The sequence below is a fragment of the Balaenoptera borealis genome (genome assembly GCF_965194805.1).
Source record: "Balaenoptera borealis genome assembly, chromosome: X".
In the NCBI taxonomy this organism is placed as follows: domain Eukaryota; kingdom Metazoa; phylum Chordata; class Mammalia; order Artiodactyla; family Balaenopteridae; genus Balaenoptera; species Balaenoptera borealis.
The window spans coordinates 108,117,396-108,132,864 of NC_138881.1; the positions used below are offsets into that span (position 1 = coordinate 108,117,396).

The 15,469-nt window shown below is 43.0% G+C and overlaps 1 protein-coding gene across 1 annotated transcript in view; it reads right to left on the reverse strand.

The window, feature by feature from the left end:
- Positions 1-8,309: 8,309 nt before the first annotated feature.
- SMARCA1 (SNF2 related chromatin remodeling ATPase 1) overlaps positions 8,310-15,469 on the reverse strand; it is a 147,951-nt gene continuing 140,791 nt past the window's right edge. The window contains exon 25 of the mRNA XM_082377086.1: positions 8,310-9,839. Coding sequence (XP_082233212.1) covers positions 9,765-9,839 — 75 coding nt within the window. The 3' untranslated portion in view covers positions 8,310-9,764. The remainder of the gene's footprint in view (positions 9,840-15,469) is intronic.

Sequence of the window (15,469 nt, forward strand, 5' to 3'; positions counted from 1 at the left end):
AAGTCATACGTTTGTAACTACACCCAAATTTTGGTATCTGAGGCTTATGTTAAAACCTCTTCTTGTTTCCACCTCTGTCTGTGAAAACTCTAAAATGCCTGAATTCACCCTCATACCCCTTAGTAAGTAGTTGAGTGACCCTAGCTAGACTCTCCCTTGGTTAACCAGGGGTATTGCAGTGTTCAGTATTTGCTACTGAGGACTGAAGAAGCTGAGACTTCATGGTCACTACTGAGGACTAAAGAAGCTGAGAAGTGGGGCTTCCCTGGTGGTGCAGTGGTTGAGAATCTGCCTGCCAATGCAGGGGACACGGGTTCGAGCCCTGGTCTGGGAAGATCCCACATGCCGCGGAGCAACTAGGCCCGTGAGCCACAATTACTGAGCCTGCGCGTCTGGAGCCTGTGCTCTGCAACAAGAGAGGCCGCGACAGTGAGAGGCCCGCGCACCACGATGAAGAGCGGCCCCCGCTTGCCACAACTAGAGAAAGCCCTCGCACAGAAACGAAGACCCAACACAGTCAAAAATAAATAAATAAATAAAAATTAAAAAAAAAAAAAGAAGCTGTGAAGTGTTGGAGTGAAAGCATTCTAAGGCAAGGACAGCTCAGGGAGCGCTTCAATACCTACTAATGTACCCAACCCACAGCGGAGGCTTCTTGTCTTCTGATTCACTTTTCTCTTAAATGTTGGCCTCAGGAAAAAGGCTTTGGTTCATCAAGTCAATCCAACTGACCAAATATAGAGTGCCTTGGTGGGGTTGCTATAAATGTCAACTCACAAATTCAGGTGCACGAGAATTTTTTTCTTATAACTTAGTCTATTTTGAGCTCCCATTCCTCCAGGTAATATAAAACTTAATCTCAGTCCATTCAAGCTATCCCTGCAATCTCTGAGGCTGTGGCTAAGACAAGGAGAAAGTATTTGATCTTTAGTTTTCTGCTGTCCACGCTGGAACCCACTGACAGGTACACTGTCATGTATGGCCTTAACTGTCTCTGCACATGTGTGCAAAGGGCTATTCAAATTCCACCCAGGCCTCAATTACAGTTGGACTCACATCACTGCCATGCCTCCTTAACCTTGAGTTGGAGTTTTCTCAGGTCTTGAGGACCCTCATGGCCATCCAGAAAACATTTGGTTCTCCCCATACCTCACCTGAGTCCAGGGAATGATAAGGCTGCCTCAAGCCCTGTCCCTGCGGTAACACCTGCAGCCAACTCTACTCCACTGCTCTGGAGCCGGGCCGGGCTCAGGGGAACACTTCAGGCTTGTTGCCTCTAAGTGGGGAGAGGCCAGTAGTCCAATCTGCTCAGTTTTCTCCATCCCTCTCCCCTTTGTCTTCAACTTGGGTCTTGCCCCACAGGGCAGGTTACAGCACCTCTGTTAACAAGGACTTTTGTTCTAACTCACTCCTCTCACATCCCATGAAATTTTCACCTAGTCTGGGGAGAAAGAAAAACTTGCTCAGATTGATCCTGTATCCTTTCAAATCTAGTACGTATGTCATGAAGTGTATGACCTGGGTTCTTTAGGGCTTAGGATTTTGAAGCTCAGAAGTCCTGGTTCCTGAAACTCTAAATAGGCTTTTAAAACTCCAAGGCTGAGAATTAACTTTTTAGTTTTCTGCTTTTCTACTATAATAACCTTTCTCTTAGGTGATGAAATTTCTTTGCTGAATATGGGAAGGGCTAGGTGTAAAGACACACACACACACACATACACACATGTAGGGGATAATTTATTAAAATATTATCCCAACATGCTACTGTATACTTAAGGCCATGGTAGAAACTAGGGGAGACAAGAAAAGACACAGTCTATGTGCTAAAGAGAATAAAGTTTCATTACAGAGACAATGATTTATATATCTGAGATACTCAAAAGATGCATTGTCACATATAATCCAGGGATAGCTTGAATGATACTCAGAGTGCTATAAAGAAGCCAAATAAGAGAGCTATCAAGATGAACCGTAGGGGTCAGAGACAGTTCCATGGAAATGATTGACCTGAAAGGAAGAAGGTAGGAGGAGGTAATAAATAAATAATTTAATCTCGAAAACTTTTCTCCAGGCAAGTGTCATGGCCCTTATATTAGGCTTTTTATGGTGTTTTTTCACTGCTCTCCCACAGGTTTGACGAAAAAACCTATTTCTGCCTTTCAAAAACTAATGTGCCCTAGAGCTTAATTCACTTATTATTCAACATGTACTTATTAAACACCTACAGTATGCTGAGCCCCATGCTAGGTACCATTAGGGATATTTGCATAGAAGGGAATCACCTGGATCTCCTACCAAGAGGGAACCATATAATGGGCAGTGTAGGGCAGAGCAGCGGTTCTCACGCTGGAGCGTGCCTCAGAGTCACCTGGAGGACTTGCTAAAAGACTGCTAGGCCTCTCCTTCAGACTTCCTGATTCAGTAAGTCTTTCACAGTGCCTGAGAATTTGCATTTTCAATGAGATCCCGAGTGATGCTGATGCAGATGATCTGGCAGAAACGACTGGCATGATGGTTAAGAACCCAGAGGACTTATGGTCAACCAGAACTGGGTTTGAATCCCAGCTCTGGCACTTAGGAGCTGTGCAACTCTGAGTACGTTATTTAGCTGCTCTGAGCCTCAAGTTTTTTATCTGCAACACTTGATTCAACAAGATTCAGCAAACAGCTTTCGAGATTTGTGTCTTAAGGTACAGGAGAAATAGCAGTAAGCAAGATAGACATAGACCCTGTGGGGTGACAACCATTCAACACAATCACAAAAGGTACTATGTAATTACCATTGTGATTAGGACTGTAAAGCAGGAGGGTGGTATGCTATGGAAAACAGGGAAAGCTAATCCAGGCTGAATGGTCAGGGGAGACATCACTGAAGCTGGCTGATACTTGAACTATAAGTAAAAGAGCCCTTGTTCATTAGTAGGGTCAGTAGGGTAGGGCTGCTACAATTTGTAGCTGCTGGATGGACAAGGTATGATAGGGAGATGGGGCAAAGAGGAGCATGGGTTATAAAAGGGGTGGACGAAGCTGGTGGTAGTGGGTGGGGCTAGAGGGTGTGGCCAGTGGAGGAGGGTATGGTGGTGGACATGACAATGGGGAATTGTGGTGGGCTGATGAGGATATTGGGGTGTAAAGCCTGGTGGAAGTGGTGCATGGAGGGCTGTGGACTTGCTCACAGTAAGCAAAGTTGGTGGCTATGACTTGTAAGTGATGGTGGTGAGTAGCATCGTTATGAAGACTAAGGGGGCATTCCTTTAGGTAAATGACTCAGAGAAGGTAGTGACTTTTAAGTTGAGACTGGAAGGTTGAAGAGAGAGGTGAGGTATACTCCAAGCGGAAGCAATTGCACGTGCAACAGCTCTGAGACAGTAGGGAGCTGAGGAGCCTATAGAGACTCAGGGCAGCTAGAGGGGCACAAGTGAAAGAGAAAACGGTGGAAGAGGGGGCTAAAGAGGTGGATAGGAGCCAAACCATGAGAGCCTTGTAGAGGTTGGTGAAGAGTCTAGTCTTTTTCCTAAGAGTGATTACAAGCAATAAGATCAGTTTGACATGTTCAAATGCTCACTCTGGCTATATTGTGGATAACAGGCTGGGGGTGGACGGCTCCAGTCAGGAGTTTGGAGAAGACTGAAATAATCCAGCAACTCAGCACCAAGTCACATTTTTCTACTGACAGAATACAGGTACCTCCATAAGCAGAGCTCTTCCATGTCTTCCTCCCCTGTGATTCCTTGCCTGGTATCCCAGTTGTGGGACTACATCTCCTACACAAAAACCTGTTTCCCAGTCTGAATCTCAATCTGAATCCCTAATACCCACTACCATGATCCCTTGATAGTTAACCACCAGCTAATCTGGACTCTGCCAATTGCCAGCGACTTGGATGACCATTGTCAACTCCTCACTTCTGCTTAGCCAACAACTGGTTCTTGGTTTGTCATTGTGGATACTTACACTCAAATCTTACCTGCTCTTAGCCCTCCATGGTATCATTTGATTCTGAACCTACCCTGATTGGATTCCAACTATCATGTACTCAAGTCTATAATAACTAAATTATGAAACCCCGAAATTACATTCTTGTCCCAGTCCCAGCCTTCCCCTGACCCACTAAACCCTCATGAATTCCCAAGTCTTATCTATTCCAATCTGGCCTGTTCCACCACCACTCAAGCTGTGGTTCTACTAGCAGGTATTGTTGAAGTGTTAGCCATTCAAGAATTAACATAGCCTGGGACTCAGACCACATCAGGTCTTGCTGTCTGAGAATTGGATGTGGGCTGTTTGAGATTCTTGGACCCTTGTGATTATACAACTTAAGCCTGGTAAACAAGTCAGAGCTGCTCCTTTACAATACCTGAGCTCCCTAGTCCAGTTCCTGGGAAGTCAGCATTCATATGTGAATGGATTTTCCTGAGGCCTCCTGGAAGTTTAACAAGGAAATCTCTTATATATCCTAGACTACAGGCATCACTTGGGTGACATCGTGGCATTCACTCTCAGGCAATCGCCCTGGGAAACAAGAAATCTCTCCATCCTGGGTTGCTAGAAGAGCATATTAACTGTATAGGTCAGATAGGCATCTCTGAATGTGTGTGTTAAAGCCCAACTGACTGGGTCCAAACTCCTCACATTCAAGTCATCAAACTGCAAGTGAAGATGGCGGGGAGGTGGGGGGATGGAGAGGTGAAGCTACTAATGGGTTCAAAGTCCCTCAGTTTTCTGGACTTGCATTAGAGTTCTCTGGGAATGAGATCAGAGGAAGGGAAGGCAGGTGACCATGTGTGATGGTTGCAGACACAGAAGGCAGGTTTTTGGATTCAAGATCCTTCATCTGTAAACCTACTACCTCTTATTGTAAACACCAAAATACTTTGGTGGTTGGGGGTTGCAGTGGGGGGAAGAATTCTCCCTCAGAAAGAGTCATCTCACAAGGAATCTGGGAGGTCTCCTGATCAGGGCCCCATGGTGGGTTTGGTGCCAGGGGGCTGGTGGCAAAGGGTTTATAGGTTAGACCAAAGAATTCCTGGGAGCCAGAAACTCAAGGCTCTAATAGAGAAGTATCTGGCAGGCCCAGACCAAAGAGTTGAAGTCAGAGGACGCTAGGAGTCCACAATAGGTAGTAGAGGTGGCGGGATGTCAGAGTACCAGAAAGAGAACCAACCCGACAGGGGCGACCAAAAAGCAGTCAGTCCCAAAGTCAGGGAGTTTGTAGGACTCAGCAAGCACAGGAAGTTCTTTATTTCTTTAAGCTTATGGGGAGCTCTATGGAACAGGCTTGAAGCTGGATTTGTCACAGAGATGCTGCTCACGGGGACTTCCCTGGCAGTCCAGTGGTTGAGGCTCCATGCTTCCAGGGGGCGCGGGTTTGATCCCTGGTTGGGGAAATCAGATCCCACATGCCACGCGGCAATAAATAAATAAATTAAGTAAGTAAGATGCTGCTCACAACCAGTGAGTTTTTCACTGGTTGGCCCCAGGACATAATAAATTCCATAATAAATGGAATTTAGTTTTTAGGTTCTCTCTCTTCTCTTTTGGCACCCTCTCATCCCAGGCGTCACTTGCTGTATCCAGCTACACAGATCCCACTTGTCAAGTCTACCCTCACGATGCCCCAGGGCCCAGAAATCCCTGCATCCTGGGTCCCCTTCCATGCTCTCTGCCAGCCAGCCAGAAGAAGGCATAACAGACTACTGAATGTTGCCTAACACACTTTTCCTTTGTATTTTAGTGGAAACTTTTAGCAATTGTGTCCTTCAGTGATAGCTCCCAAAAGAATAGTTCTAATATTGTGAATTTCTGGCTCTCTGGCATATCTGGGAGAATTTGGAGGGCTGGCTTAAAACAACACAGATTTATTCTCTTATGGTTCTGGAGGTCAGAAGTCTGAAGTGGGTCTCAATGAGCTAAAGTCACAGTGCAGACAGGGCTTCCAGTTTCCTTCTGGAGGCTCTGAAGGGGAAATCCATTTATTTGCCTTAGTCAGCTTCTAGTAGCTAACTGCCTGTATTCCTTGGCTTTTGGCCCATTCCTCCATCTTCAAAGTGCATCACTCCAGCCTCAGTTTCTATCATCACATCGCCTTTTCCTCTGCCTCTGGTCTCCTCCTGAGTCCCTCTTATTATGACCCATGTGATTACATTGGACCCACCCAGATAATCCAGAATAATCTTCCCATATCAAGCTCCTTAACTCAATTGTATCTGCAAAGGCCCTTTTGCATATAAGGTTGCATATTCAGTTTCCAGGGATTAGGATGTGGAAACATTTAGGGTACCATTACTCACCCTACCACAGGGAACATTTCAAATTGTACCATGGTTCAAACTTTTTCTATGTCTGCACATAGTTTATAGATTAGAGATTTTAAAGAAATGTGAAATAACTCAGTGTTACCTTTACTCAATGATCATCATCTTCCAAAGGCTGTATGTGGGTGGAAGGAGGTGACTGGGAGGGAGGGGGTGCATATTACAAAAGTTCTGCAATGAGATATTTGAAATTGGCCTCTTACCTGAGTAACTCCACTGCCAATTAGGACCAGCCTCAGCCTTGTGCTTTCATTTGAAGCCTCGATTCATGACAATTCATTTCAGTGCTTCTGCTGCTTTTCCAATACAATTTGTTCTTGAGCCCAAATGGTGCTCTCAGACTGGTTGGAGATTGAAGGCCAGCTTCCTTCAACTCTGGCCTTGATCGAGGAAATAGGAAGTGGACATTTGGAAAATTTATCTGGGAAGGGAGGGAAATTAAAGCTGAAGGGAATCCAATTGTTCTTCACAAATGTCTAAAGAAATTAGAGCAACGGTGACTCAAAATGACATCCTACTTAGTTTACAAGCTCCCACTTGTTCAGCACTCTGTGGGGCAGGAGACAGCCTGTCCGGGGACTCTGCACAAGCCTCAGAAGCGGAGGGCAAGGACAGAGTGGTGAGCAAGATGGGACACTATCCAGGGCCATCACTTCCAAAAGTTTGCATTCTAGGAAGAAATACATATAATAGCTACCAGTGAGTGTGTGCTTCCTATATACTAAGCACTGTGTTAAGCACATTACATGTGTCTTGTCATTTACTTTAACCTTCATAACAACCACGTAAGGTAGTTAATATTACGCCATTTTATAGGTTAGGAACCCAAGGTGCAGAGACATTAAGTGACTTGCCTAATGTCAAAAACCTCCTACAAGGCAGAGGTAAAATTTGAGCCTATGTACGTCTGGCTCCAAAGCCCATGCTGTTATCCACTATGCTATTATACCACTCCAAATGGACCCTTGGTTGGGGAATTCTGTGTTAGAGATGTAGAAGTTTATGGTGCCAAATAAATCATCACACCTGCTCACTAAAACTATTGTCCTCAAGGACTTAACTTCCACCCTAGGGGCAGCATCAGGGATGACTTCACCAGATTTTTATGAGTTATAATATTTGGGTAACAGGTGAGATGGAGCATCTGTAGCTTTAGAAACCAATTATGTGATCCGATGCTGGCCAGGGCCAAAGATAACATAGTACACGTATTATCATGCAGGGATAAACCCCCTTCTGGAGAAGAGTTGTGTCTGAACAGGCTCTTAATTCCAACAAACATCCTACTTGGAATGACCCTCAGTTTTCTCTTCATATACATTTTTAAAAGCCCTATCCAGCCACTCCCTACACACCTTATGAATGGAAGGAGCTCTAGGTCTCACGTCCTCCAAGCTAAAGCTTCCATATAGGGACTTCCCTGGTGATGCAGTGGTTAAGACTCTCTGCTCCCAATGCAGGGGGCCCAGGTTTGATCCCTGGTCTGGGAACTAGATCCCACACGCATGCCACAACTAAGAGTTCACATGCCACAACTAAGAGCCTATGTGCCGCAACTAAGACCTGGCACAACCAAATAAATAAATAAATAAAAATTAAAAAATATATTTATTTAAAAAAAAAAGCTTCCATATGTCTCAGAGTGGGGGAGTGGGAGGCACAAACTATTGGGTGTAAAATAGGCTCAAGGATGTATTGTACAACACGGGGAATATAGCCTACATCTGGTAATAACCGTAAATGGAAAGTAACCCTTAAAAGAGTATAAAAGGGACTTCCCTGGTGGCACAGTGGTTAAGAATCCGCCTGCCAGTGCAGGGGACACGGGTTCGACCCCTGTTCTGGAAAGATCCCACATGCCGCGGAGCAACTAAGCCTGTGCGCCACGACTACTGAAGGCCACACGCCTAGAGCCCGTGCTCTGCAACAAGAGAAGCCACCGCAATGAGAAGCTTGCGCACTGCAGGAAGAGTAGCCCCCGTTCACCGCAACTAGAGAAAGCCTGCATGCAACAGTGAAGACCCAACGCAGCCAAAAGTAAATAAAATAAAATAAATTTATTTTAAAACGTATAAAAATTAAATTAAATTCAAAAGCTTCTATATGTCGTATTTTTCCAACCACCCAGACTGGCTCAGAGGTATGAAGGACTTCAAGGGCCTTGGATCTGAGATTTTAAAAAAGAAAAAGAAGGTATGTAGCTACCTAACTCAGAAGAGTTAGAAAAGGCTATACTTTGGAAGACTGATCATAGGAGCCATCTAAGGTTGTGCGGGGCCCTCAGCTTAATGATGGAGGCAGAACATTGTCAAGACTTGCGCACTGGGAGCTGCTCCTATGCCTCAAGCCAGCAGCCACCTCCTCCATTACGTATCATCTCAACTCCAGCAGGTTTGGGTCATTCATTCAACAGATCTTTATTAAGGACCAATTATGTGCCCAGCACTGTGCTAGGCACTGTGGGGGAATACAAAGATGCACGAGACACAATCCTGCTCAAGACACTGTATCTATCTTGCTAGTCAGACTCCCCAGCAAGTACAGGAACGGTAGAAAAGCGCGGAAACAGTGATCACGTTCACTTAACTCGGGGTCATTTTCATTTTCGTCCTATTTTTTTCCCTGTACCCTTCACTCCACAACTCCTCTGTCCCTGCTCTCATTCCTTGAACCTCAAACTGCCTTTCCTCTCCCCTCCTCAAATAATGACCCATTTTTTGTACTTCAGTATCTTCCTGTTGCTTCATGAAGATTTACCCCCAACTACCTCTGATACCTGATACCTTCACCTATTTGCAGGTATCACACTACCCCAATCTTAACACATACACCACTAACACCACCCACAAAAACAATGCAGCCCCTAGTTTGAGTTTTGAGATCATGCTAATCAAAGAAGTAGCAACCACTTGGTGACAGCATACCCAAATTCAAATAGCAGGAACTATTTCTAAGTGAGAAGGAACAGCCTGAACTTACACAACTAAAGTTAGAAAATGCCAGGTACGCAAAGTTAAAGTTAGAAAAAGATAACCATGTCACATCTATAAAGTAGTATCAGTTGTACTCAGGAAGACAATTGAGAGTGTTGCAGTCCTGATAACTGCAAAAGAGAGAGAGAGAGAGAGAGAATGCAAAATTTATTATGGGAGTAGAGAGTACATCCTCCAGGCTATAGCCACAAAAAGAGCCCTGAGTCCTAATGTTTTAGTTCTAAATGCACAAAGCCTGTTATATCTCCATATTCCCTTAGAGAAAACTGCAGTTAGACTAATTGAATAATCCAGACTTTTGGAAACAATGGTAAGCCAAATGAAAATGCATATATAGCGTTTTTCTTTCTGGTATAATGGGTCATTAATAATAAGATACTTAAAATAACACAAGCAGCAAGCGTACGGCTTTGGGAACTGCACTCACTGGAAGTCAAATCCTCCTCCGGGATTTGCGTCAAATGTCAAATGAGCTCGCACTGATGTTGAAGGCGGTGGGCTGGCATAGATATCCTCCCGAGGCTCTTGAATTCTACAAAAACACAGAGACTATATTCTAGTTCTTAAGTAGCCAGAACACGATAATTATTAGCAGCCCAGCACAACAAACTTTCCCTGATATCTTTAGAAATGCGGGACTCAGAATAGCTTTTCAATTGGCCCCTTAGTCGAATGATCTCCAATTGATTAAGAAATGCCTACGCCTTGCATCTGACATGCCTGAAAAACAAACAGCTTTTCCCTTTCTTATTAGAGCTTTTCTAGTTTTAGAGGAGTCAGTCTATAGTTTTCATCCATAATAAGACACCCAAGCCAAGAAGTTCAGTGGTAAAAAGCATGGAGTATTTTAGCTCAGCTGGCATGCATATGGCCAAAGTCAATCAAAAGAACACATTGAGCCCCTACTATGAACCCATGCCCGTGCCAGCTGCTATAGAGTAGACAGGAAAAGTATTGGCAGAGTGCCTGGACTCAAATGCTTACCATCTAGTTGGGAGATAAGATTAACATAAAAAACAATCAGCTAAAAGACACAATGTGTTTTCAGTTGGATTGTTCAGAGACTAGGTGCTATGGCATTAAGAAAAGGGGAACGTGAATGTGGACTAGCCTGTTGTCAAGAACTGTGAAGGGTCTGAGATTTTACTCTAATTACGAGCTAGCAAATTCGCCTGCCACACCTTCATGGATACTGGTAGAAAGTATGAGACTCCTGGATTAGAGATGGAGAATTTATTGCTCATAGCAATAGCAGTAGCAGGCATAGAAGCATTTTTGCATTGGTTCCAAAGTCCCAGTTCCCACAGGGCAATGTGAAGAGGGCCAAATGACACCTATCTATGAAGTAGGTTGCATTACAGGAGAAGAACCCTGAGTTTAGGGAACTCGAGCTTATACAATCTTTTTATAATGGGTAATGGGCAATAAGCATGCCTGCCCTTTGCTCCAGAGGCAGACACTACCTCTCTATTGCAAGGATTCTCCCTCTACAAACATCCTTGAAAAAAACAGTCCAGAACGATGGGAAGTCAGCACCTCACTTGTAAGACATTCAGATACACAAGAGACTCAGTAGTTAGGTGAAGGATTGCGGTGCCATGGATTTGGTAAGAGGTGCAGATCACAGCACAGGTGGCTCATGTAAATCCACGTCCATTACAGAGCACATGTCCTAAAGATGAGGAATATTCTAAAATTGCTAATCAAATCCTAAGAGGTCCCGAGCTGCAAAGGTCTTTGTCCAACATGCTTGTTTTGCAGACATGGAGACTGAGTCCCAGAGAAGTCAAGTGGTCCTAACACCATTGTGATGTACAACTGGCACGTGTCCTAGGTCTGATTAGACAGGTATATTCTGTGCCCACTGAACACTGTCCTACTCTTCATAGTAGGATGCTGGTTGAACACCTCATTAGAAATAAAATTACCACCTGCACCAGGTTTACACTAATGTTTTGACATCTACAGCACTCGTTAAATGAACCGTAAATCCAATACACTGAAGTCATTTTCCACTGAATCAAGTCCAGCTTCAGTCAAAAGAATTATCATTGTGATATACTTAATGCCTGGCCTTTGCAGGGGGTCCCCGACTAGATCATTTTAGACGAAGAGAAAAAAAAATGGTGGCGTCATAAAATAGTGCTGACTAAATAGGTCACACTGCAAGCATCCTAACCCAGAGCTGGGAGTTTAAGGACAATAATCAACTCACATTGACTACTTGGTGAAGCCATGTAAGGATTCACAGTTCTTTGTTTACTAATCTGTCTGTACTTCACCACTGACTCCAGATCACAAGGGTCATAAATACTACTGCTTGCTTTGTCTAAGAACCTTTGGCCCTTTTCAGTTTGCATAGCAACAGAGCTGCGGGAAAGGGTGAGGGGGGAATATAAGAAGTATCCGCTACTAAAATGGAACCCAAAGTATAGATAGACCTTCTTGTATTTGTGGGGAATAATAATCCCAGGGCAAGAAAGTTAATCAAACTGAAATATATTTTCTGGTTGGGTTTCATTAAACCTGACCCAGAAAGTCAGGAGCGAGTATTGAATAAATGAAAAATCTACTTGTGAGTTTCTGATTTTGTATGCAAATCATGCCACAGAGTTAGAAAATATAGCTCTTTCCAAAATCAGGAGTATACTGGCATATAAAAGCCAAATACGGAATGCAGTTAAGTGTGTCCCTCAGCCCCCAACATCATCTCCCACCTCTAGGCTTCCAATGGCCTAAGGTTGACTAAAAAATCATTGCCACACGTTACTGGCTTAAGATGAATTGACTTGTTCTGGCTTCATGAATTACATGAACAGGAGACTAGTATTGAGATCAAGGGAGATGATAATCTCATTGCACCTGGCAGTCCACACCTGAAGTATTCATTTGTGGGCACCATATGTAACAAGAAACTTTGAAAATTATAATGTGTCCAGAAAGCATCAACCAATATGATTAGGAGACTGGGATTCTTAGCCTTTGAGGACTAGTTGAGGAACCTAAAGATGTTTAGCCAGGAGACGATTTAGTGGGAAACCATTAGCAGTGTCTTCAAATCTTTGCAGGGTTATTATTTTAAATAAATCACTTGGTCTGGGTGACTCCAGAGAACAAAATGGGGCTATTGACATTGTTGAAAAAGAAAACAGAAGTCAACCCAGTAAAAGAAAGAACTTTCAAATAATTGAAGCTATTTAAAAATGGAATGGGAACCAAATAGGGCAGGATGAACCTTCTGAATAGGAGATTCCATTTGCAGTGTTACTCTCCCCCATAGGGCTTATTACACTCACAGGGTCTGGGAGTTAGGACCTTAAAGCAGCATGCTTCCACTAGACACCAGGACCCTCAACCCTCCAGCTGCAAAGCCTCTGGTGCTTTGAACCAATTAGAATAAGAACAATCTATCTCTGAGCAGAAAGTCCGGATCCTGCAAATAAAACCTTTAGTTTTTTTTCCTTAGAAACTTCGTATCACAGGACCATAGGCTGTTGGAGGAAAAGGACTTCTAAAACCATCTAAGCTTCCGATTAAGTCCACATTACAGACCCTGTGAACAAAGGATACCCAAGAAAGTTGCAGAAGAAATACCTGTGGACAACTTGACATGTTACATCAACTTATGTTATTTTTCAATCAAAAAATGGGCAGAAAATCTAAATAGACAGTTCTCCAAAGAAGACATACAGATGGTCAAAAAGCACAAGAAAAGATGCTCAACATCACTAATTATCAGAGAAATGCAAATCAAAGCTACAATGAGATATCACCTCACACCGGTCAGAATGGCCATCATCAAAAAGTCTACAAACAATAAATGCTGGACAGGGTTGGAGAAAAGGGGACCCTCCTACACTGTTGATGGGAATGTAAATTGGTACAGCTACTATGGAGAACAGTATGGAGGTTCCTTAAAAAACTAAAAAATAGAGCTACCATATGATCCAGCAATCCCACTCCTGAGCATATATCTGGAGAAAACCGTAATTCAAAAAGATACATGCACCCCAATGTTCACAGCAGCACTACAATAGCCAAGACATGGAAGCAACCTAAATGTCCATCAACAGAGGATTGGATAAAGAAGTTGTGGTACATATATACAATGGGATATTACTCAGCCATAAAAAAAGAATGAAATAATGCCATTTGCAGCAACATGGATGGACCTAGAGATTATCATACAAAGTTAGACAGAGAAAGACAAATATCATATGATATCACTCATATGTGGAATCTAACTTTTAAAAAAGATACAAATGGGGTCTTCCCTGGTGGCGCAGTGGTTAAGAATCCACCTGCCAATGCAGGGGACATGGGTTCGAGCCCTGGTCCGGGAAGATGCCACATGTTGTGGAGCAACTAAGCCCATGAGCCACAACTACTGAGCCTGCGCTCTAGAGCCCGCAAGCCACAACTACTGAAGCCCACACACCTAGAGCCCATGCTCTGCAACAAAGAGAAGCCACCGCAATGAGAAGCCCGCGCACTGAAACGAAGAGTAGCCCCCGCTCGCCGCAACTAGAGAAAGCCCGCATGCAGCAACAAAGACCCAACGCAGCCATAAATAAATAAATAAATAAATAAATAAATAAATTTATAGCAAAGATACAAATGAACTTATTTACAAAACAGAAGCAGACTTATAGATATCAAAAACAAACTTATGGGTACCAAAGGGTAAATACTGGGGGGAAGGATAAATCAGGAGCTTGGGATGAACACACACACACTACTATATATAAGATAGATGACCAACAGAGACCTACTGTATAGCACAGGGAACTCTACCCACTATTCTGTGATAACCTATATGAGAAAAGAATCTAAAAAAAGAATGAATATATGTATATGTATAACTGAGTCACTTTGCTGTACGCCTGAAACTAACACAACATTGTAAATCAACTATACTCCAATAAAATTAAAATATTTTTAAAAAAACTTACATTACTCTTGCCCTTAATTATATACACTCTTAAGTCCCTTTAAAAATAAAATTTCTACTTTGTGCCAAGCTGACAGTGCCAATGGTTTTACTCTTTGCTTCTTCCAACATCTTCTATCAGTTCACTGGAGAGTCAAGCTGAGTTGTAGACCAAATCACTGCATCGACTATGTTCTGTAAGCAAGAGCCCCTGACGCCTATATGAATAATGCCCCTTGTAGCTCCTGCTGGGCTGTAGACACTTCTGAATATCTGCCACACCCTTCATCCAGCTCTCTGGCCCAGGCTGTATACTACACGCTTCCCCTCTGCTACAGAGAGCCCAATTGCAGGTATAGTAACTCTAAACTCAGTGTCTATACCAGAAAGAAACAAGGAAGTAGATCTTCTCTCTGTCTTACTACATTTTCCACCCACATAAGCATGCTGAGGTGCGCCTTATTGGCTCAGGACCCACTGCACAGTGAAGAGAGAAATTAGGACATGCATATAGCTTCTCTGGCTTTCTCACAGTGCAGACCTAGAGAAGAACATTCTCCCCTTACACTTTCTGTCTGTTCAAGCCTGGCTGTTGATATACTAAAGGAGGAGATTTAGGGAACTTAGAAAAATCCACTCCCAACAATGTCTATCTTTCAAGCCGTATTCCCTGGCATAGAATTCTATTTTGAATGTCAAAAGCTGAAGGTTAATGTTTTCTTTCATATTTTATTCTCAATCCTTTTTCCTTAGCAGTCGATGGATGTCTTGGGCTGAGAAAAATATCACGTACCCCAAAATGCAAATAAGAAAAACACATTTATATTTTTTCAAACTATTTCCTCCATTACATGTATGATCATTTATTCAGCACTATTCATGGTATATGTATTTTATATATACTATAACACTGTATAAGTCAGGATTCTTTCAGAAGCATGTGAGAGAAATCCCATTCAAACTGCTTAAACAACCAACAAGCACCTACTGTATAGCACAGGGAACTCTGTTCAGTATCATGTAGCAAGCTAAATGGGAAAAGAATTTGAAAAAGAATTAGATACATGTGTATGTATAACTGAGTCACTTTGCTATACACCTGACACTATCACAACATTGTTAATCACCTATACTCCAATATAAAATAAAAAAAATTTAAAAATAAATAAATAATTTTAAAATGATTAAAAAAAAATAAGGGACTTATAAATTGGGAAGTTCAAAAGGTAACC